At 52.0% G+C, this 23,965-nt stretch overlaps 1 protein-coding gene across 3 annotated transcripts in view; it reads right to left on the bottom strand.

Moving 5' to 3' along the window:
• Positions 1 to 23,965, bottom strand: part of MIPOL1 (mirror-image polydactyly 1) — an 845,661-nt gene that overhangs the window by 535,345 nt on the left and 286,351 nt on the right. For all 3 annotated transcript variants that reach the window (XM_069209145.1, XM_069209144.1, XM_069209146.1), the window contains one exon: positions 15,510 to 15,564. In XM_069209145.1, coding sequence (XP_069065246.1) covers positions 15,510 to 15,528 — 19 coding nt within the window. In that variant the 5' untranslated portion in view covers positions 15,529 to 15,564. The remainder of the gene's footprint in view (positions 1 to 15,509; positions 15,565 to 23,965) is intronic.

The following is a 23,965-nucleotide window of genomic DNA, read 5'->3' as shown; positions in this document are numbered from 1 at the left end:
TTAGCAGCTCTTGAGTCCCCTGTTAGGTCTCAGCAGGTCCTGAGTCCCCTGCTAGGGGCTCAGCAGAGCTGGTGGGTGTAGCAGCAGGTCTTGGGTCCCCTGCAAGGGCTCAGCAGGTCCTGAGTCCCCTGCTAGGGCTCAGCGGCTCTTGAGTCCCCTGTTAGGTCTCAGCAGGTCCTGATTCCCCTGCTAGGGCTCAGCAGGTCCTGAGTCCCCTGCTAGGGCTCAGCAGGTCCTGAGTCCCCTGCTAGGGCTCAGCAGGTCCTGAGTCCCCTGCTAGGGCTCAGCAGGTCCTGAGTCCCCTGCTAGGGCTCAGCAGGTCCTGAGTCCCCTGCTAGGGCTCAGCGGCTCTTGAATCCCCTGCTAGGGCTCAGCGGCTCTTGAGTCCCCTGCTAGGGCTCAGCAGCTCTTGAGTCCCCTGCTAGGGCTTATCAGGTCCTGAGTCCCCTGCTAGGGCTCAGCGACTCTTGAGTCCCCTGTTAGGTCTCAGCAGGTACTGAGTCCCCTGCTAGGGCACAGCAGGTCCTGAGTCCCCTGCTAGGGCACAGCAGGTCCTGAGTCCCCTGCTAGGGCACAGCAGGTCCTGAGTCCCCTGTTAGGTCTCAGCAGGTCCTGAATCCCCTGCTAGGGCTCAGCAGGTCCTGAGTCCCCTGGTAGGGCTTAGCGGCTCTTGAGTCCCCTGTTGGGTCTCAGCAGGTCCTGAGGCCCCTGCTAGGGCTCAGCACGTCCTGAGTCCCCTGCTAGGGCTCAGCAGGTCCTGAGTCCCCTGCTAGGGCTCAGCAGGTCCTGAGTCCCCTGCTAGGGCTCAGCAAGTCCTGAGTCCCCTGCTAGGGCTCAGCAAGTCCTGAGTCCCCTGCTAGGGCTCAGCGGCTCTTGAGTCCCCTGTTGGGTCTCAGCAGGTCCTGAGTCCCCTGCTAGGGCTCAGCAGGTCCTGAGTACCCTGCTAGGGCTCAGCAGGTCCCGAGTCCCCTGCTAGGGCTCAGCGGCTCTTAAGTCCCCTGCTAGGGCTCAGCAGGTCCTGAGTCCCCTGCTAGGGCTCAGCGGCTCTTGAGTCCCCTGTTAGGTCTCAGCAGGTCCTGAGTCCCCTGCTAGGGCTCAGCAGGTCCTGAGTCCCCTGCTAGGGCTCAGCAGGTCCTGCGTCCCCTGCTAGGGCTCAGCAGGTCCTGCGTCCCCTGCTAGGGCTCAGCAGGTCCTGCGTCCCCTGCTAGGGCTCAGCAGGTCCTGCGTCCCCTGCTAGGGCTCAGCAGGTCCTGCGTCCCCTGTTAGGTCTCAGCGGGTCCTGAGTCCCCTGTTAGGTCTCAGCGGGTCCTGAGTCCCCTGTTAGGTCTCAGCGGGTCCTGAGTCCCCTGCTAGGGCTCAGCGGGTCCTGAGTCCCCTGCTAGGGCTCAGCGGGTCCTGAGTCCCCTGCTAGGGCTCAGCGGCTCTTGAGTCCCCTGCTAGGGCTCAGCGGCTCTTGAGTCCCCTGTTGGGTCTCAGCAGGTCCTGAGGCCCCTGCTAGGGCTCAGCAGGTCCTGAGTCCCCTGCTAGGGCTCAGCAGGTCCTGAGTCCACCTGAGTCCCCTGCTAGGGCTCAGCAGGTCCTGAGTCCACCTGAGTCCCCTGCTAGGGCTCAGCAGGTCCTGAGTACCCTGCTAGGGCTCAGCAAGTCCTGAGTCCCCTGCTAGGGCTCAGCGGCTCTTAAGTCCCCTGCTAGGGCTCAGCAGGTCCTGAGTCCCCTGCTAGGGCTCAGCGGCTCTTAAGTCCCCTGTTAGGTCTCAGCAGGTCCTGAATCCCCTGCTAGGGCTCAGCAGGTCCTGCGTCCCCTGCTAGGGCTCAGCAGCTCTTGAGTCCCCTATTAGGTCTCAGCAGCTCTTGAGTCCCCTATTAGGTCTCAGCAGCTCTTGAGTCCCCTGTTAGGTCTCAGCGGGTCCTGAGTCCCCTGCTAGGGCTCAGCGGGTCCTGAGTCCCCTGCTAGGGCTCAGCGGGTCCTGAGTCCCCTGCTAGGGCTCAGCGGGTCCTGAGTCCCCTGCTAGGGCTCAGCGGGTCCTGAGTCCCCTGCTAGGGCTCAGCGGGTCCCGAGTCCCCTGCTAGAGCTCAGCGGGTCCTGAGTCCCCTGCTAGGGCTCAGCGGCTCTTGAGTCCCCTGCTAGGGCTCAGCAGGTCCTGAGTCCCCTGCTAGGGCTCAGCGGCTCTTGAGTCCCCTGTTAGGTCTCAGCAGGTCCTGAGTCCCCTGCTAGGGCTCAGCAGGTCCTGCGTCCCCTGCTAGGGCCCAGCAGCTCTTGAGTCCCCTGTTAGGTCTCAGCAGATCCTGAGTCCCCTGCTAGGGCTCAGCAGGTCCTGAGTCCCCTGCTAGGGCTCAGCAGGTCCTGAGTCCCCTGCTAGGGCTCAGCGGCTCTTGAGTCCCCTGTTGGGTCTCAGTAGGTCCTGAGTCCCCTGTTGGGTCTCAGCAGGTCCTGAGTCCCCTGTTGGGTCTCAGCAGGTCCTGAGTCCCCTGCTAGGGCACAGCAGGTCCTGAGTCCCCTGTTAGGTCTCAGCATGTCCTGAGTCCCCTGCTAGGGCTCAGCAGGTGCTGAATCCCCTGCTAGGGCTCAGCAGGTCCTGAGTCCCCTGGTAGGGCTCAGCGGCTCTTGAGTCCCCTATTGGGTCTTAGCAGGTCCTGAGTCCCCTGCTAGGGCTCAGCAGGTCCTGAGTCCCCTGTTAGGTCTCAGCAGGTCCTGAGTCCCCTGCTAGGGCTCAGCAGATCCTGAGTCCCCTGCTAGGGCTCAGCAGATCCTGAGTCCCCTGCTAGGGCTCAGCGGCTCTTGAGTCCCCTGTTGGGTCTCAGCAGGTCCTGAGTCCCATGCTAGGTCTCAGCAGTTTCTGAGTCCCCCTGCTAGGGCTCAGCAGGTCCTGAGTCTCCTGCTAGGGCTCAGCAGGTCCTGAGTCCCCTGCTAGGGCTCAGCAGGTGCTGAATCCCCTGCTAGGGCTCAGCAGGTGAGTGATTAGTATTCAGAGGCGACCTCTGTGACTCCAGAGGGGACCCCATCCCAGGAAGGGAAGCAGGGACCCTTCCCTCTGAGCATGAGGAGGAGCAGCTATACTTACCCACGTCAGCGGGACCGGGGGGGTCCACAGGGAGCTGCACCCCACAGGGGAGAGGTCCTCAGAACGGAATAAGGGGGGCAGCCCTCTCCGCACAGAGCCGGGGGCGCTTGTCTCCACCGCAGCCAATACAGAAACAGGGAGGAAACCCCAAGAAGAGATTGTGCGTGCGTTCCCTCTGTGACATGCACAGGATGAGAACACACAGAGCAAGGGCAGGGACTGACCCCCAAAACTCACACAGGGCCCTCTCACTTCCAGGCAGGGCCAGGGGGCACCATTCACGTCCAGAGGAGGGCAGCGATACCATTCACCTCTCTGCACACACAGGAGACAAGGAAATAAACCCAACAAGCACTGGCATACGCAAGAGCTCCTGGCTTCCGCAATGTCTTTTCGCCACAGGGTGACACAGCCCCGCGGCTGAGCAGCGGCCTAAAGGCTACAAGAAAGTGTCTGCTGTGGTCGGCGCTCACCACATCACAGGGCTTCCTCTGGGCTTACAGCAGCCGCAGGTGGGCAACATGGACACTTAAGGGACGAGAAGAGGCAACTTACTCCGAGACCCCCAGGTTTTCAGAAGTATGACAGAACAGTGTATCCTCAAAGTACATGTGACATCTCGAGAAAGAGCATCGAAGCACAACTGGAAGAGGCGCTGCTCAACCGCAGTGCGCACCCAGAAGGGCCGATCCCCACTGGGATGATAAATGATGGCTTCAAGGTATCTGATAGTAGTGGCGCTGGGTGGAATGAGGGATCTGGACATGAACAGACCTCTGTAGGAAAGTACCATCTTGCCTGGCATGTTACCCCCATATTTCACTGTATATATGTTGTTTTAGTTGTATGTGTCACTGGGACCCTGCCAGCCAGGGCCCCAGTGCTCATAAGTGTGCCCTGTATGTGTTACCTGTGTTATGACTAACTGTCTCACTGAGGCTCTGCTATCCAGAACCTCAGTCGTTATGCTCTCTCATTTCTTTCCAAATTGTCACTAACAGGCTAGTGACCAATCTCACCAATTTACATTGGCATACTGGAACACCCTTATAATTCCCTAGTATATGGTACTGAGATACCCAGGGTATTGGGGTTCCAGGAGATCCCTATGGGCTGCAGCATTTCTTTTGCCACCCATAGGGAGCTCAGACAATTCTTACACAGGCCTGCCCTTGCAGCCTGAGTGAAATAACGTCCACGTTATTTCACAGCCATTTACCACTGCACTTAAGTAACTTATAAGTCACCTATATGTCTAACCTTTACCTGGTAAAGGTTGGGTGCTAGGTTACTTAGTGTGTGGGCCCCCTGGCACTAGCCAAGGTGCCCCCACATTGTTCAGGGCAAATTCCCCGGACTTTGTGAGTGCGGGGACACCATTACACGCGTGCACTATACATATGTCACGACATATGTATAGCGTCACAATGGTAACTCCGAACATGGCCATGTAACATGTCTAAGATCATGGAATTGTCACCCCAATGCCATTCTGGCATTGGGGAGACAATTCCATGATCCCCCGAGTCTCTAGCTCAGACCCGGGTACTGCCAAACTACCTTTCCCGGGGTTTCACTGCAGCTGCTGCTGCCAACGCCTCAGACAGGTTTCTGCCCTCCTGGGGTCCAGCCAGGCTTGGACCAGGAAGGCAGAACAAAGGACTTCCTCAGAGAGAGGGTGTTACACCCTCTCCCTTTCGAAAAAGGTGTTAGGGCTGGGGAGGAGTAGCCTCCCCCAGCCTCTGGAAATGCTTTCATGGGCACAGATGGTGCCCATTTCTGCATAAGCCAGTCTACACCGGTTCAGGGATCCCCCAGCCCTGCTCTGGCACGAAACTGGACAAAGGAAAGGGGAGTGACCATTCCCCTGACCTGCACCTCCCCTGGGAGGTGCCCAGAGCTCCTCCGTTTGCTCCAGACCTCTGCCATCTTGAAAACAGAGGTGCTGCTGGCACACTGGACTTCTCTGAGTGGCCAGTGCCAGCAGGTGACGTCAGAGACTCCTTCTGATAGGCTCCTCCAGGTGTTGCTAGCCTATCCTTTCTCCTAGGTAGCCAAACCTCCTTTTCTGGCTATTTAGGGTCTCTGCTTTGGGGAATTCTTTAGATAACGAATGCAAGAGCTCATCAGAGTTCCTCTGCATCTCTCTCTTCACCTTCTGCCAAGGAATCGACCGCTGACTGCTATGGAAGCCTGCAAAACTGCAACAAAGTAGCAAAGACGACTACTGTGACCTTGTAACGCTGATCCGGCAGTCTTCTCGACTGTTTTCCTGGTGGTGCATGCTGTGGGGGTAGTCTGCCTCTTCTCTGCACTAGAAGCTCCGAAGAAATCTCCCGTGGGTCGACGGAATCTTCCCCCTGCAACCGCAGGCACCAAAAGACTGCATCACTGGTCCTCTGGGTCTCCTCTCAGCACGACAAGCGAGGTCCCTTGAACTCAGCAACTCTGTCCAAGTGACTCCCACAGTCCAGTGACTCTTCAGTCCAAGTTTGGTGGAGGTAAGTCCTTGCCTCCCCACGCTAGACTGCGTTGTTGGGAACCGCGTGATTTGCAGCTGCTCCGGCTCCTGTGCACTCTTCCAGGATTTCCTTTCTGCACAGCCAAGCCTGGGTCCCCGGCACTCTAACCTGCAGTGCACGACCTCCTGAGTTGTCCTCCGGCGTCGTGGGACCCTCCTTTGCGACTTCGGGTGAGCTCCGGTTCACTCCACTTCGTAGTGCCTGTTCCGGCACTTCTGCGGGTGCTGCTTGCTTCTGAGTGGGCTCTTTGTCTTGCTAGACGCCCCCTCTATCTCCTCACGCAATTGGCGACATCCTGGTCCCTCCTGGGCCAAAGCAGCATCCAAAAACCCTAACCGCGACCCTTGCAGCTAGCAAGGCTTGTTTGCGGTCTTCCTGCACGGAAACACCTCTGCAAGCTTCTTCACGACGTGGGACATCCATCCTCCAAAGGGGAAGTTTCTAGCCCTTGTCGTTCTTGCAGAATCCACAGCTTCTACCATCCGGTGGCAGCTTCTTTGCACCCACAGCTGGCATTTCCTGGGCATCTGCCCACTCCCGACTTGATCCTGGCTCTTGGACTTGGTCCACTTGTTCCACAGGTACTCTCGTCAGGAAATCCATTGTTGTTGCATTGCTGGTGTTGGTCTTCCTTGCAGAATTCCCCTATCACGACTGCTGTGCTCTCTGGGGAACTTAGGTGCACTTTGCACCCACTTTTCAGGGTCTTGGGGTGGGCTATTTTTCTAACCCTCACTGTTGTCTTACAGTCCCAGCGACCCTCTACAAGGTCACACAGGTTTGGGGTCCATTCGTGGTTCGCATTCCACTTCTAGAGTATATGGTTTGTGTTGCCCCTGTACCTATGTGTTCCCATTGCATTCTATTGTGACTATACATTGTTAGCACTGTTTTCTATTGCTATTACTGCATATTTTGGTATTGTGTACATATATCTTGTGTATATTTGCTATCCTCATACTGAGGGTACTCACTGAGATACTTTGGCATATTGTCATAAAAATAAAGTACCTTTATTTTTAGTATATCTGTGTATTGTGTTTTCTTATGATATTGTGCATATGACACTAGTGGTATAGTAGGAGCTTTACACGCCTCCTAGTTCAGCCTAAGCTGCTCTGCTAAGCTACCTTTTCTGTCAGCCTAAGCTGCTAGACACCCCTCTACACTAATAAGGGATACCTGGACCTGGTGCAAGGTGTAAGTACCCCTTGGTACCCACTACAAGCCAGGCCAGTCTCCTACATTGGTTGTGCAGCGGTGGGATAAGTACTTGCAACTACTTACCACTTTGTCATTTTATACTTTTCATAAGAGAAAAATATACAAAACAAGTTCAGTGTATGTACACCTAACCAAAAAGTTTTGCTTTTCTTCTCTTACTCTTTTGCTAAGTGCTGAAAAGTACCTCTAAAACTTTCAAAAAGTTCCTTAAAAGTTTTTTTTTTCTGTTCTTTAAAAAGTTCTGAAACTTTTTCTTTCTTTTTCTGTCCCTTAAACCTTTTCTATAATGTCTGGTACAGGTCAAACTGTTGATCTGACCAAAGTTGCTTATGACCACCTTAGCTGGAAAGGAGCAAGGAGTCTCTGCATTAAAAGAGGTTTAGGGGTAGGGAAGAATCCCTCAAGAGAACTGTTAGTTAATATGCTCATTGAACAGGATAAGACCTTAGTTGGCACCTCTGGTGAGAGATTGGCTGATGGTTCACACTGATTCTGGGGCACCCCCAATCAGAGGATTAGAAGGGAACCTTCCCAACCTGCCCCATAGCAGGCCACCTAGCAGGGTTGGTACTGATGTGAGTTCTCATCATAGTATAGAGGTTACTCCTTTAGGCCAGGCTGTTAGAGTGCCATCTGTTAGGGACAGGTCTCCCTCTGTTCATTCTCACCATTCTTCTGTGTCAAAGCATGCCCAACCCACCCTCCCTGAAGACAGAATGTTAGAAAAGGAACTCAATAGATTGAGAGTGGAAGAATCCAGGCTGAAGCTCAAGAAGCAACAGCTAGATTTAGATAGACAAGTATTTGACTTAGAAAAAGAAAGACAGAGGTTGGGGTTTAGACCTCATGGTGGCAGCAGCAGTATTACAGATAGTAATCCTGTAAAAGAGCATGATTCTAGGAATCTGCACAAGATAGTTCCCCCTTACAAGGAGGGGGATGACATTAACAAGTGGTTTGCTGCACTTGAGAGGGCCTGTAATGTACAGGGGGTCCCTCAAAGGCAGTGGGCTGCTATCCTATGGCTATCTTTCAGTGGAAAGGGTAGGGATAGGCTCCTTACTGTTAAGGAAAGTGATGCCAATGATTTTACAGTTCTTAAGAATGCACTCCTTGATGGTTATGGCTTAACCACTGAACAGTACAGGATTAAGTTCAGAGAAACCAAAAAGGAGTCTTCACAAGACTGGGTAGACTTTGTTGACCATTCAGTGAAGGCCTTGGAGGTTTGGTTACATGGCAGTAAAGTTTCTGACTATGAAAGCCTGTATAACTTAATCCTAAGAGAGCAGATTCTTAATAATAGTGTGTCTGATTTGTTACACCAGTACCTGGTAGACTCTGATCTGACCTCTCCCCAAGAATTGGGAAAGAAGGCAGACAAATGGGTCAGAACAAGGGTGAACAGAAAAGTTCATACAGGGGGTGACAAGGATGGCAAGAAGAAGGATGGTAAGTCTTCTGACAAGGGTGGGGACAAATCTAAAAATGAGTCTTCATCAGGCCCACAAAAACACTCTGGTGGGGGTGGTGGGCCCAAATCCTCTTCAAATCAAAATCAAGTAAAGAAACCATGGTGCTATTTAAGTAAAATAAAAGGCCATTGGAAAACTGATCCCAGTTGCCCAAAGAAAAGCTCAAAGCCTCCTACCACTACAACCCCTGCTGCTACACCTAGTGCCCCTAGTAATAGCAGTGGTGGTGGGAGCAAACCTACTAATAGCCAATCCAAGGGAGTAGCTGGGCTCACTTTTGGTAATTTAGTTGGGGTTGGTCTTGTTAGGGAGACCACAGAGGCTGTGTTAGTCTCTGAAGGTGCCATTGATTTGGCCACCTTGGTTTCTTTTCCCCTTAATATGGATAAGTACAAGCAACTTCCCCTAATCAATGGTGTGGAGGTTCAGGCCTACAGGGACACAGGTGCCAGTGTTACCATGGTAATAGAGAAACTGGTCCACCCTGAACAACACCTACTTGGTCACCAGTACCAAGTGACTGATGCTCATAACAACACTCTTAGCCACCCCATGGCTGTTGTGAATCTCAACTGGGGGGGGGTTTACTGGTCCAAAGAAAGTTGTGGTTGTCTCAGATTTACCTGTAGACTGTCTACTAGGGAACGATTTAGAGACATCAACTTGGGCAGAAGTGGAGTTGGAGGCTCATGCAGCAATGCTGGGCATTCCAGGGCATATTTTTGCTTTAACCAGGGCTCAGGCCAAAAAGCAAAAAGGACAGGGTGACTTGGATCCTGGAAGAATGGACCAAGTGCTCCCTAAAGCTAGGGTTAGTAAAGGTAAAACACTACCTACTATCCCTCCCTCTAGAGTGGATTCAACTTCTGAGGAAGAAGAATTTCCACCCTGTGCAGAACCTACACCAGAGGAGCTGAAAGCAGACACTGCTGAGCTTTTGGGTGGAGGGGGCCTGCCAGGGAGGAGCTGAGTGTGGCACACACTAGAGGGTCTAAGCAGCAAGCTGTCAAACAAGCAAATGGGGATGTCAGTGACTCTCCCAGAGTTTACTGGGAGGACAACCTCTTGTATACTGAAGCAAGGGATCCAAAACCTGGAGCTGCCAGGAGATTGGTGATTCCTCAGCAATACAGAGAGTTCCTCCTAACTCTAGCCCACGACATTCCCTTGGCTGGACATTTAGGGCAAATGAAAACTTGGGACAGGCTTGTCCCCTTGTTTCATTGGCCTAGAATGTCAGAGGACACAAAGGAATTTTGTAAGTCCTGTGAAACCTGTCAAGCCAGTGGCAAGACAGGTGGCACCCCAAAGGCACCCCTTATTCCACTACCTGTGGTTGGGGTTCCCTTTGAAAGGGTAGGGGTTGATATAGTTGGCCCCCTTGACCCTCCTACTGCTTCAGGCAATAGGTGTATCTTGGTGGTAGTGGACCATGCCACCAGATATCCTGAACCAATTCCTCTAAGGACCACTACAGCTCCTGCAGTGGCAAAGGTCCTCCTGGGAATCTTTTCCAGGGTGGGCTTCCCAAAAGAGGTGGTATCAGACAGGGGAAGCAATTTCATGTCTGCTTACTTAAAGGCCATGTGGAAGGAATGTGGTGTGACATACAAGTTCACCACACCCTATCATCCACAAACAAATGGACTGGTTAAGAGGTTTAATAAAACTCTCAAAGGCATGATTATGGGACTCCCTGAAAAACTCCGGAGGAGATGGGGTGTCCTGTTACCTTGCCTCCTTTTTGCTTACAGGGAGGTACCCCAGAAAGGAGTGGGCTTCAGCCCCTTTGAACTCCTATTTGGACACCCTGTAAGAGGTCCTCTAACACTTGTGAAGGAGGGTTGGGAACAACCTTTAAAAGCTCCAAAGCAAGACATAGTGGACTATGTACTTGGCCTAAGATCCAGAATGACTGAGTACATGAAAAAGGCCAGTAAAAACCTTCAAGCCAGCCAAGAGCTCCAAAAGCAATGGCATGACCAGAAGGCTGTTCTGATTCAGTACCAAACAGGGCAGAAAGTGTGGGTCTTGGAGCCTGTGGCCCCAAGAGCACTCCAAGACAAATGGAGTGGACCCCACATTATTGTTGAGAAAAAGGGTGAAGTCACCTACTTAGTTGACTTAGGCACTGCCAGGAGTCCCCTTAGGGTGCTCCATGTCAATCGCCTGAAACCCTACTATGACAGGGCTGATCTCACCCTGCTCATGGCAACAGATGAAGGACAGGAAGAAGAGAGTGACCCTCTTCCTGAGCTCTTCTCTTCCACAGAACAAGATGCTCTAGTGGAAGGTGTAGTTTTGGCAGATTGTCTTACTGCTGAGCAGAAAGACCACTGCATAAATCTCCTGGGTCAGTTTTCTGAACTCTTTTCTACTGTGCCAGGCACCACTTCTTGGTGTGAGCACACTATATATACTGGAGACAGCTTGCCTGTCAAAAGTAAGATCTATAGGCAGCCTGACCATGTCAGAGACTGCATAAAACAAGAGGTTCAGAAAATGCTTGAACTGGGAGTGGTTGAGCACTCTGAAAGTCCATGGGCCTTCTCCTGTGGTACTTGTACCAAAGCCTCATTCCAAAGATGTGAAAAGAGAAATTAGATTTTGTGTTGACTACAGAGGTCTCAACCAGGTAACTAAAACTGATGCTCACCCTATACCCAGGGCAGATGAGCTAATAGATATACTGGCATCTGCCAAGTATCTAAGCACCTTTGATTTGACTGCAGGGTGTTGGCAGATCAAGTTATCAGAGGATGCAAAAGCAAAAACTGAATTTTCTACCATTGGAGGGCACTACCAATTCACAGTAATGCCCTTTGGTTTGAAAAATGCATCTGCCACTTTTCAAAGGTTGGTGAACACAGTCCTGCAAGGGCTGGAAGCTTTTAGTGCAGCATATCTAGATGATATAGCTGTCTTTAGCTCCAGCTGGGATGATCACCTGGCCCACCTATGGAAAGTTTTAGAGGCCCTGCCAAAGGCAGGCCTCACTATCAAGGCTTCAAAGTGCCAGATAGGGCAGGGGAAAGTGGTTTATCTGGGACACCTGGTAGGTGGAGAACAGATAGCACCACTTCAGGGGAAAATCCAAACTATCATAGATTGGGTTCCCCCTACAACTCAGACTCAGGGGAGAGCCTTTTTAGGTCTCACTGGGTATTACAGTTCATAAAGAACTATGGCTCCATTGCAGCCCCTCTTAATGACCTCACATCTAAGAAAATGCCTAAAAAGGTATTATGGACAGCAAACTGTCAGAAAGCTTTTGAGGAGCTGAAGCAGGCCATGTGCTCTGCACCTGTCCTGAAAAGCCCCTGTTACGCCACAAAATTAATTGTCCAAACTGATGCATCTGAATTAGGAGTAGGGGCAGTCCTATCACAACTTAATTCTGAGGGCCAGGATCAACCTGTTGCTTTTATCAGCAGGATGTTGACCCCTAGAGAAAAGCGTTGGTCTGCCATAGAGAGGGAGGCCTTTGCTGTGGTTTGGGCACTGAAGAAGTTGAGGCCATACTTGTTCGGCACTCACTTCATTGTTCAGACAGACCACAAACCTCTACTTTGGCTAAAACAAATGAAAGGTGAAAATCCTAAATTGTTGAGGTGGTCCATATCCCTACAGGGAATGGACTATACAGTGGAACATAGACCTGGGAGTACCCACTCCAATGCAGATGGACTCTCCAGATATTTCCACTTAGACAATGAAGACTCATCAGGTCATGGCTAGTCTTATTGTCCTTCGTTTGGTGGTGGGGGGGGGGTTGTGTAGGAAAGTACCATCTTGCCTGGCATGTTACCCCCATATTTCGCTGTATATATGTTGTTTTAGTTGTATGTGTCACTGGGACCCTGCCTGCCAGGGCCCCAGTGCTCATAAGTGTGCCCTGTATGTGTTACCTGTGTTACGACTAACTGTCTCACTGAGGCTCTGCTATCCAGAACCTCAGTGGTTATGCTCTCTCATTTCTTTCCAAATTGTCACTAACAGGCTAGTGACCAATCTCACCAATTTACATTGGCATACTGGAACACCCTTGTAATTCCCTAGTATATGGTACTGAGGTACCCAGGGTATTGGGGTTCCAGGAGATCCCTATAGGCTGCAGCATTTCTTTTGCCACCCATAGGGAACTCAGACAATTCTTACACAGGCCTGCCCTTGCAGCCTGAGTGAAATAACGTCCACGTTATTTCACAGCCATTTTACACTGCACTTAAGTAACTTATAATTCACCTACATACCTAACCCTCACTTGGTGAAGGTTAGGTGCAAAGTTACTAAGTGTGAGGGCACCCTGGTACTAGCCAAGGTGCCCCCACATAGTTCAGGGCCATTTCCCCTGACTTTGTGAGTGAGGGGACACCATAACACATGTGTACTACAAATAGGTCAATACCTATATGTAGCTTCACAATGGTAACTCCGAATATGGCCATGTAGCATGTCTAAGATCATGGAATTGCCCCCCATGCCAAATCTGGTATTGGGGTGCCAATCCCATGCCTCCCCGGGGCTCCAGCATGGACCCTAGGTCCTGCCAAACTAGCTCTCTGGGGTTTTCACCGCAGCTACTGCTGCTGCCAACCCACAGACAGGCTTCTGCCCTCCTGGGGTCTGGGCAGCCCAGTCCCAGGAAGGCAGAACAAAGAAGTTCCTCTGAGAGAGGGTGTTACACCCTCTCCCTTTGGAAATAGGTGTTAAGGGCTGGGGAGGAGTAGCCTCCCCCAGCCTCTGGAAATGCTTTGAAGGGCACAGATGGTGCCCTCCTTGCATAAGCCAGTCTACATCGGTTCAGGGACCCCCCCCAGCCCTTGCTCTGGCATGAAACTGGACAAAAGAAAGGGGAGTGATCACTTCCCTGTCCATCACCAAGGCAGGGGTGGTGCCAGAGCTCCTCCAGTGTGTCCCAGACCTCTGCCATCTTGAATGCAGAGGTGTGAGGGCACAATGGAGGCGTCTGAGTGGCCAGTGTCAGCAGGTGACGTGAGAGACCCCTCCTGATAGGTGCTTACCTGATTAGGTGGACAATCCTCCCCTCAGGGCTATTTTGGGTCTCTCCTGTGGGCTCCTCTTCAGATAACGAATGCAAGAGCTCACCAGAGTTCCTCTGCATCTCCCTCTTCGACTTCTGCCAAGGATCGACCGCTGACTGCTCCAGGACGCCTGCAAAATTGCAACAAAGTAGCAAGAAGACTACCAGCGACATTGTAGCGCCTAACCCTGCCGGCTTTCTCGACTGTTTCCTGGTGGTACATGCTCTGAGGGCGTCTGCCTTCACCCTGCACTGGAAGCCAAGAAGAAATCTCCAGTGGGTCGACGGAATCTTCCTCCTGCTAACACAGGCACCAAACTTCTGCTTCACCGGTCCTCTGGGTCCCCTCTTATCTTGACGACCGTGGTCCCTGGAACACAGGAGCTGGATCCAAGTGACCTTGACAGTCCAGTGGTCCCTTTGTCCAAATTTGGTGGGGGTAAGTCCTTGCCTCCCCACGCCAGACAGTAATCCTGCGTACTGCGTGAACTGCAGCTGCTCGGGCTTCTGTGCACTTTTGCAAGGAATCCTACGTGCACAGCACAGCCCAGGTCGCCAGCACTCTGTCCTGCATTGCTCAACTAGCTGAGTTGACCACCGGATTCTTGGGACCCTCCTTTGTAGTGTTGAGACAACCGCCGTGCTCAGTTTTCTTGAACCCATGTTCAAGTACTTCTGCGGGTGCTGTCTGCTTCTGCGTCGGCTCTCTGTTTTGCTGAGCGCCCCCTCTGTCTCCTTCTCCAAGGGGCGACCTCCTGGTCCTTCCTGGGCCCGGGGAGCACCCATTTTCTTCAACCACGACCTTTGTAGCTAGCAAGGCTTGTTTGCTGTCTTTCTGCGTGGAAACAACTCTGCATCCTCCAGCACGCCATGGGACATCTTCTGTGCAAAGGAGAAGTTCCTGGCATCTTCAGTTGTTGCAGAATCTTCAGCTTCTTCCACCTGGAGGCAGCCATTTTGCACCTTCATCCGGGGTTTAGTGAACTCCTGCTCCCCGGACACTTGCGTGACTCTTAGACTTGGTTCCCTTCCTTTACAGGTCCTCAGGTCCAGGAATCCATCTTCAGTGCTTTGCAGTCAGTTGTGGTCTTTGCAGAATCTCCTATCACGACTTTAGTGTGTTTCTGGGGATGTAGGATAACTTTAATCCTACTTTTCGGGGTCTTGGGGTGGGGTATCTTGGACACCCTTAGTGTTTTCTTACACTCCCAGCTACCCTCTACACACTACACTAGGCCTGGGGTCCCTAAGTGGTTTGTATTCCATATTTTTAGAATATGGTTTGTGTTGCCCCTGGGCCTATTGCATGCTATTGTATTCTACAGTGTTTGCACTACTTTTCTAACTCTTTATTTACCTGATTTTGGTTTGTGTGTATATTTTGTGCATATTACTTACCTCCTAAGGGAGTATATCCTCTGAGATATTTTTGGCACATTGTCACTAAAATAAAGTACCTTTATTTTTAGTAACTGAGTATTGTGTTTTCTTATGATATTGTGCTATATGATATAAGTGGTATAGTAGGAGCTTTGCATGTCTCCTAGTTCAGCCTAAGCTGCTCTGCTATAGCTACCTCTATCAGCCTAAGCTGCTAGAACACATCTAATCTACTAATAAGGGATAACTGGGCCTGGCACAAGGTGTAAGTACCACAAGGTACCCACTATAAGCTAGGCCAGCTTTCTACAGCCACCTCCTCCCCCCATTGTGTTTCTTACATATAATACTGGAGCTGGGTAGAACGAGGGCTCAGGAGATGTACAGATCCCCTCCTCCCCTCCTTGTGTTTCTTACATTTAATACTGGAGCTGGGTGGAACAAGGCTCACTACATGACCAGCGTCCCTCCCTCCCCTCATTGTGTCTCTCACATATAATGCTGGAGCTGGGTGGAACGAGGGCTCAGGACACGAACAGACCCTCATCCTCCCCTCATTGTGTCTCTTACATTTAACACTGGAGGTTGGTGGAACGAGGGCTCGGGACATGAACAGCGCCCCCTGGTGCTGAGACAATACTAGAAAATCTGGTGAGTCTCCGGTATTCAGATTTCGATCATTGAACACATCTTAGGAGCTGATCCTGCTGTGACAAGACAGAGTGCTGCTAAAGAGACATTAGTGCGTGACACTGTGCGTGACATGGAAACATGTATAAGATACAACACAGGAGATAGCAGACCTTCTGAGGGGGCGTCCATTCTTCCGGCTCAGGTCCCTGCCCCACGACTCTCGAGCTGAAATAAAGACAGGAATAGTGAGGACAGATCAGCCAGCACAAGGCACACGTGTCTAGAATCACAAGAGTTACAGTGCGGGTGCGCTGGGAGTACAGGTTGACACTGAGGGGTGTCCTGGAGTGTGCTCAGAGGTCACACACACCTGCTCAGATGCCATGATGCTGCTCACAGAGGGGTCTTGGCCACAGTGCCATGGCAAGGAGTGGTTGCCAACATCTTGATGGAGAAACGTCTGAGGTTTCAGCAGCTTTGCTAAGGTACTTCATAAAAGCAGGGTCACACCTGCTAACCCCCCTCTTCTAAGGGCACAGATGATGGCGAAGGTCTCCTCGCCCTTGGAGGTGGGGAGGATGCGCCGGGTACCCCCTGGGAGTGGTCACTGTCTCCCTTTTCACGTCCTTTGGGTTACACAAGCTGAGGCTGCTCGGTCAGGAACCCGCTCTGGGAAAGGAGGCCTGAGTGGGACAGCGGGGAGCCTGACTATGGAGAGGAGAGCTGTGGATCTAGGTGAGGTTGGGTGAGCTTGCCTAGGGTGAGCATGCATGGGGGAGAGGTGGGGAAGCCAGCCTAGGGAGAGGAAGCCAGGGCATCTGGGTGAGAAGTGGGAACGGGTGCTGATCAGCCTTCCTGGAGAGAGGACATCTGGGGGTCTGGGTGAGAAACCTTCCCAGGGAGAGGAGGCCTGGGGGTCTGGGTGAGGGGTGTGGGAGCCTGCCTAGGGAGAGGAGGCCTGGGGGTCTGGGTGAGGGGGTGGGGAACCTGCCCATGGAGAGGAGGCCCGTGGGTCTGGGTGAGGGGTGGGGAACCTGCCCAGGGAGAGGAGGCCTGGGGGTCTGGGTGAGGGGTGGAAAACATGCCCAGGGAGAGGAGGACTGGGGGTCTGGGTGAGGGGTGGGAAACTTGCCCAGGGAGAGGAGGACTGGGGGTCTGGGTGAAGGGTGGGGAACCTGCCTAGGGAGAGGAGGACTGGGGGTCTGGGTGAGGGGTGGGAAACCTGCACAGGGAGAGGAGGACTGGGGGTCTGGGTGAAGGGTGGGGAACCTGCCTAGGGAGAGGAGGACTGGGGGTCTGGGTGAGGGGTGGGAAACCTGCCCAGGGAGAGGAGGCCTGGGGGTCTGGGTGAGGGGTGTGGGAGCCTGCCTAGGGAGAGGAGGCCTGGGGGTCTGGGTGAGGGGGTGGGGAACCTGCCCATGGAGAGGAGGCCCGTGGGTCTGGGTGAGGGGTGGGGAACCTGCCCAGGGAGAGGAGGCCTGGGGGTCTGGGTGAGGGGTGGAAAACATGCCCAGGGAGAGGAGGACTGGGGGTCTGGGTGAGGGGTGGGAAACCTGCCCAGGGAGAGGAGGACGGGTCTGGGTGAAGGGTGGGGAACCTGCCTAGGGAGAGGAGGACTGGGGGTCTGGGTGAGGGGTGGGAAACCTGCCCAGGGAGAGGAGGACTGGGGGTCTGGGTGAAGGGTGGGGAGCCTGATTAGGGAGAGGAGGCCTGTGGGTCCTGGTGAGGGGTGGAGAACCTGCCCAGGGAGAGGAAGCCCGTGGGTCTGGGTGAGGGGTGGGGAACCTGCCCAGGGAGAGGCCGCCTGGGGGTCTGGGTGAGGGGTGGGGAACCTGCCCAGGGAGAGGAGGACTGGGGGTCTGGGTGAGGGGTGTGGGAGCCTGGTTAGGGAGAGGAGGCCTGTGGGTCCTGGTGAGGGGTGGGGAACCTGCCCAGGGAGAGGAGGACTGGGGGTCTGGGTGAGGGGTGTGGGAGCCTGCCTAGGGAGAGGAGATCTAGGTGAGGGACTGCTCCAGGCATAGCTCCAACTGACAACTGAACACCAGTCGAACTTGTAAAGAATACTTATTCTCATACATTTGAAAATGGATTTCTAGTATAATAAAACATTGGCAAAGACACCGCTACAGTGCCAGCATACCATCTGAACACGAACTAGAAATGCCACATATTTCACACTATTATGTGAATACTACATCCTGCCTATGGAGAGGAGGGCTAGATGAGGGGCGGAAAACCTGCCAAGGGACGCAGGTGCCCTGGGAGAGGAGCAGGGAGCCGTCCTAGTGATACAGGTGCCTTGTAGAGGGTGTGCACACACACTGGAGAGCGTCCAAGGCCACACACGGGAAAGGGTGCATGCACACACACCGGAGAGGGTGCATGCACACACACCGGAGAGGGTGCATGCACACACACCGGAGAGGGTGCATGCACACACACCGGAGAGGGTGCATGGCCACACACTAGAAAGGGTGCATGCACACACACCCTGCAAGGTCAAAGGCACACACCTTGCAGAGGGTGTGTACATACATACATTCACATTGGAAAGGGTGCATTCACACAAATTACCAAGGGGCACACACACACACTCACACATGCAGCATAATCGCAGCTCAGACGTGAGCTGCAGTGCCCAGCAACAAATACACTGTGCTGGCTGTTTCCAGCATTCAGAGGGGCTGGATCAGGACTTGTCTAGAACTGGAAGTGACTTCTGGGGCTGTTATAAAAAGGTGGTCTGTGGGGGCAATGGGTATTTGCACCTGCTTCAGTGCCCACAGGGGCCGCAGATGCTTCTGCAAACTCCTCTGTAATACAGCTAACACTGGCGCACATGTACCCCAGCACATCCAAGAGAGGGTGTTCCCTCATTTGCATGGGGGGCGTGGCCCAATGCAAATGAGGGAATCACTTAGCCTCTGCACCAAGAGCAGCTCGGAGTACTGAAAAGGGGCAGGGCAGTATGTGCACGGGTGCCGTGGTGGGTGTTGATTAAAAAAGACAACAACAAAAAAAACGTACGTGTGCCACCGCTGCCTTCACGACCGCGCTACTCCTTTTCTCTTCTCTGCCGACAGCTTGCAGGCACAGGCTCCCAGCAGCCAATCCTGACGCTGCTCAGAGCGGCTTCAGGATTGGCTGGGGGCGCCCAGCAAGGGTGCTCCCAGACAGACTGGGAGCCTGTGCAGGATCTCTCCAGAGGAGAAAGCCTACCACGCATGTGTGTTTGGCCGGCCCGAGACCCCTCAGTGCACGCCACAGCCTGTGTTTATGGATATAGTTTATTATAATTTTTTATAAAAGGTTTGCAGCTGCAGCTGCAACTGCTGGCGGGGGGCGATGCTCCTCCGCCCTAATGGGGGAGCCACCCGTGCCGTATTATCGACATGGAAGCAGAGGCAAACATGTCCCTAGGAGGTGCACTGAAATTACGATACAAAAAGGTGATGCACTCTCAATGTGCCCCCTGAGGGCAGCCCTCTCAAGGGATAAAAGGGGTCCCACTGACCCCAAACCCCAGACATTCCCTTGCAGACAGGTGCAGTCACTCACTGTACTCTCAAACAGGAAAAGTGCCCCCTATCTGTAATACGGCCCCAGGTTCGATATAGCTGTTTTGGATCACAGGAATTTTGCTAAAAGAGAGAGCAAAGGTAATTGTGGGTGAGTGAGTAGGAAGGGATTAGGAAGAGAGAGCTGGGCTAAGGCTGAACAAGTTGAGACCTGCCAAATCTGTAACATTTCAAGCCAAAACAATGAAAGCAGGGCAAGTCACCGCACTGCCCCTTACTACCACAGAATGGCATTCCCTAGTAAGAATGAAAGTGAAGGAGTCTGGAAGAACTTCTAGGAGGGTAGGTGTAGGAAAGTACCATCTTGCCTGGCATGTTACCCCCATATTTCACTGTATATATGTTGTTTTAGTGTATGTGTCACTGGGACCCTGCCAGCCAGGGCCCTAGTGCTCATAAGTGTGCCCTGTATGTGTTCCCTGTGTGATGACTGTCTCACTGAGGCTCTGCTAATCAGAACCTCGGTGGTTATGCTCTCTCTGCTTTCTAAATTGTCACTAACAGGCTAGTGACCAATTTCACCAATTCACATTGGCATACTGGAACACCCTTATAATCCCCTAGTAAATGGTACTGAGGTACCCAGGGTATTGGGGTTCCAGGAGATCCCTATGGGCTGCAGCATTTCCTTTGCCACCCATAGGGAGCTCTGACAAGTCTTACACAGGCCTGCCAGTGCAGCCTGAGTGAAATAACGTCCACGTTATTTCACAGCCATTTACCACTGCACTTAAGTAACTTATAAATCACCTATATGTCTAACCTTTACCTGGTAAAGGTTGGGTGCTAAGTTACTTAGTGTGTGGGCACCCTGGCACTAGCCAAGGTGCCCCCACATCGTTCAGGGCAAATTCCCCGGACTTTGTGAGTGCGGGGACACCATTACACGCGTGCACTGTACATAGGTCACTACCTATGTACAGCGTCACAATGGTAACTCCAAACATGGCCATGTAACATGTCTAAGAACATGGAATTGTCACCCCAATGCCATTCTGGTATTGGGGAGACAATTCCATGATCCCCGAGTCTCTAGCACAGACCCGGGTACTGCCAAACTACCTTTCCCGGGGTTTCACTGCAGCTGCTGCTGCTGCCAACCCATCAGACAGGTTTCTGCCCTCCTGGGGTCCAGCCAGGCTTGGCCCAGGAAGGCAGAACAAAGGACTTCCTCAGAGAGAGAGTGTTACACCCTCTTCCTTTGGAAAAAGGTGTCAGGGCTGGGGAGGAGTAGCCTCCCCTAGCCTCTGGAAATGCTTTGATGGGCACAGATGGTGCCGATCTCTGCATAAGCCAGTCTACACCGGTTCAGGGATCCCCCAGCCCTGCTCTGGCGCAAACTGGACACAGGAAAGGGGAGTGACCACTCCCCTGACCTGCACCTCCCAGGGGAGGTGCCCAGAGCTCCTCCAGTGTGCTCCAGACCTCTGCCATCTTGGAAATAGAGGTGTTGCTGGCACACTGGACTGCTCTGAGTGGCCAGTGCCAGCAGGTGATGTCAGAGACTCCTTCTGATAGGCTCTTACCTGTGTTGCTAGCCTATCCTCCTTCCTAGGTAGCCAAACCTCCTTTTCTGGCTATTTCGGGTCTCTACTTTGGGGAATTCTTTAGATAACGAATGCAAGTGCTCATCAGAGTTCCTCTGCATCTCTCTCTTCACCTTCTGCCAAAGGATCGACCGCTGACTGCTCAGGACGCCTACAAAACTGCAACAAAGTAGCAAAGACGACTACTGCAACCTTGTATCGCTAATCCTGCTACTTTCTCGCCTGTTTCCTGGTGGTGCATGCTCTGGGGGTAGCCTGCCTCCTTCTTCCACCAGGAGCTCTGAAGAAATCTCCCGTGGGACGACGGAATCCTCCCCCTGCAACCGCAGGCAACAAAAGACTGCATCACCGGTCCTCTGGGTCCCCTCTCAGCATCTCAGCATGACGAGCGTGGTCCCTGGAACTCAGCAACTCTGTCCAAGTGACTAACACAGTCCAGTGACTCTTCAGTCCAAGTTTGGTGGAGGTAAGTCCTTGCCTCCCCACGCTAGACTGCATTGCAGGGTACCGCGTGATTTGCAGCTGCTCCGGCTCCTGCGCACTCTTCCAGGATTTCCTTTGTGCACAGCGAAGCCTGGGTCCCCGACACTCTAACCTGCAGTGCACAACCTCCTGAGTTGTCCTCCGGCGTTGTGGGACTCTCTTTTGTGTCCTCGGGTGAGCTCCGGTTCACTCCTCTTCCAAGTGCCTGTTCCGGTACTTCTGCGGGTGCTGCCTGCTTCTGTGAGGGCTCCCTGACTTGCTGGGCGCCCACTCTGTCTCCTCATCCAAGTGGCGACATCCTGGTCCCTCCTGGGCCACAGCAGCATCCAAAAACCCTAACCGCGACCCTTGCAGCTAGCAAGGCTTGTTTGCGGTCTTTCTGCGTGGGAACACCTCTGCAAGCTTCTTCACGACGTGGGAAATCCATCCTCCAAAGGGGAAGTTTCTAGCCCTCTTCGTTCTTGCAGAATCCACAGCTTCTACCATCCGGTGGCAGCTTCTTTGCACCCTCAGCTGGCAATTCCTGGGCATCTGCCCAATCTCGACTTTGTCGCGACTCTTGGACTTGGTCCCTTTGTTCCACAGGTACTCTTGTCCGGAAATCCACTGTGGTTGCATTGCTGGTGTTGGTCTTCCTTGCAGAATTCCCCTATCACGACTTCTGTGCTCTCTGGGGAATATAGGTGCCCTTTACACCTACTTTTCAGGATCTTGGGGTGGGCTATTTACTAACCCTCGCTGTTTTCTTACAGTCCCAGCGACCCTCTACAAACTCACATAGGTTTGGGGTCCATTCGTGGTTCGCATTCCACTTTTGGAGTATATTGTTTGTGTTGCCCCTATACCTATGTGCTCCTATTGCAATCTACTGTAACTTTACATTGCTTGCATTACTTCCTTTTGCTATTACTGCATATATTTGGTATTGTGTACATATATCTTGTGTATATTTGGCATCCTCATACTGAGGGTACTCACTGAGATACTTTTGGCATATTGTCATAAAAATAAATTACCTTTATTTTTAGTATATCTGTGTATTGTGTTTTCTTAGGATATTGTGCATGTGACACCAGTGGTATAGTAGGAGCTTTGCATGTCTCCTAGTTCAGCCTAAGCTGCTCTGCTATAGCTACCTTCTATCAGCCTAAGCTGCTAGAAACACCTCTTCTACACTAATAAGGGATAACTGGACCTGGTACAGAGTGTAAGTACCCCTTGGTACCCACTACAAGCCAGGCCAGCCTCCTACATTGGTGGCAGCGGTGGGATAAGTACTTGTAACTACTTACCACTTTGTCATATTGTACTTTTCATAAGAGAATAATATACAAAACAAGTTCAGTGTATGTACACCTAACCAAAAGGTTTTGCTTTTCTTCTCTTACACTATCTAAGTGCTGAAAAGTACCTCTAAACTTTCAAAAAGTTTCTAAAAAGTTGAAAAGGTTTTTTTTTTCCTCTGTTTCCTTAAAAAGTCCTGAAACTTTTTCTTTCTTTTTATCTGTCCCTAAACCTTTTCTATCATGTCTGATGTAGGAACGTCTACTAACTTGGTCAGCTCAGCTTATGTCCACCTTAACTGGAAGAGTTTAAGGAGTCTCTGCAGTGATAGAGGTTTAGGAGTGGGAAAGAATCCCTCTATAGAATTATTATCTAACATGCTTATTGAAAATGATAAGGCCTTAGCTGGCACTTCCATTGAGAAGTTAGGAGATAGTTCCCACTCAGACTCAGGGGAGCCCCCAGTAAGAGTGTTAGAAGGTGACCTTCCTAACCTGCCCCTTAGCAGACCACCTAGCATAGCTGGTAGTAATGTAAGCTCACATCACAGTAGGGATGGTTTTATTCCTGCAGGCCAGGTTGCTAGGGTGCCAACTGTTAGGGACAGGTCTCCCTCTGTTCATTAACATCATTCTTCTGTGTCAAAGCATTCCCAACCCACCCACCCTGATGACAGACTGTTACAAAGGGAACTCAATAGATTGAGAGTGGAAGAGTCCAGGCTGAAGCTTAAACAGCAACAGCTGGCTCTAGACAGGGAATCTCTAGACTTAGAAAAAGAGAGACAGAGGTTGGGGTTAGGACCCCATGGTGGCAGCAGCAGTATTCCAGATAGTAATCCTGTGAAAGAGCATGATTCTAGGAATCTGCATAAGATAGTTCCTGTAGGAGGCTAGACTGGCTTGTAGTGAGTACCTAGGGGTACTTGCACCTTGCACCAGGCCCAGTTATCCCTTATTAGTGTATAGGGTGTCTAGCAGCTTAGGCTGATAGATAATGGTAGCTTAGCAGAGCAGCTTAGGCTGAACTAGGAGACGTGTGAAGCTACTACAGTACCACTTAGTGTCATATGCACAATATCATAAGAAAACACAATACACAGTTATACTAAAAATAAAGGTACTTTATTTTTATGACAATATGCCAAAGTATCTTAGAGTGTACCCTCAGTGAGAGGATAGGAAATATACACAAGATATATGTACACAATACCAAAAATATGCAGTATAGTCTTAGAAAACAGTGCAAACAATGTATAGTTACAATAGGATGCAATGGGGAAACATAGGAATAGGGGCAACACAAACCATATACTCCAAATGTGGAATGCGAACCACGAATGGACCCCAAACCTATGTGACCTTGTAGAGGGTCGCTGGGACTATTAGAAAATAGTGAGAGTTAGAAAAATAACCCTCCCCAAGACCCTGAAAAGTGAGTGCAAAGTGCACTAAAGTTCCCCTAAGGACAAAGAAGTCGTGTTAGAGGAATAATGCAGGAAAGACACAAACCAACAATGCAACAACGATGGATTTCCAATCTTGGGTACCTGTGGAACAAGGGGACCAAGTCCAAAAGTCACAAGCAAGTCGGACATGGGCAGATGCCCAGGAAATGCCAGCTGTGGGTGCAAAGAAGCTTCTACTGGACAGAAGAAGCTGAGGTTTCTGCAGGAACGAAAAGGGCTAGAGACTTCCCCTTTGGTGGACGGATCCCTCTCGCCGTGGAGAGTCG

The sequence above is a fragment of the Pleurodeles waltl genome, chromosome 9 (assembly GCF_031143425.1).
Source record: "Pleurodeles waltl isolate 20211129_DDA chromosome 9, aPleWal1.hap1.20221129, whole genome shotgun sequence".
Lineage (NCBI taxonomy): Eukaryota > Metazoa > Chordata > Amphibia > Caudata > Salamandridae > Pleurodeles > Pleurodeles waltl.
The sequence above is the reverse complement of the archived record's forward strand: the minus strand, read 5'-3'. Positions and strand labels throughout refer to the sequence as shown.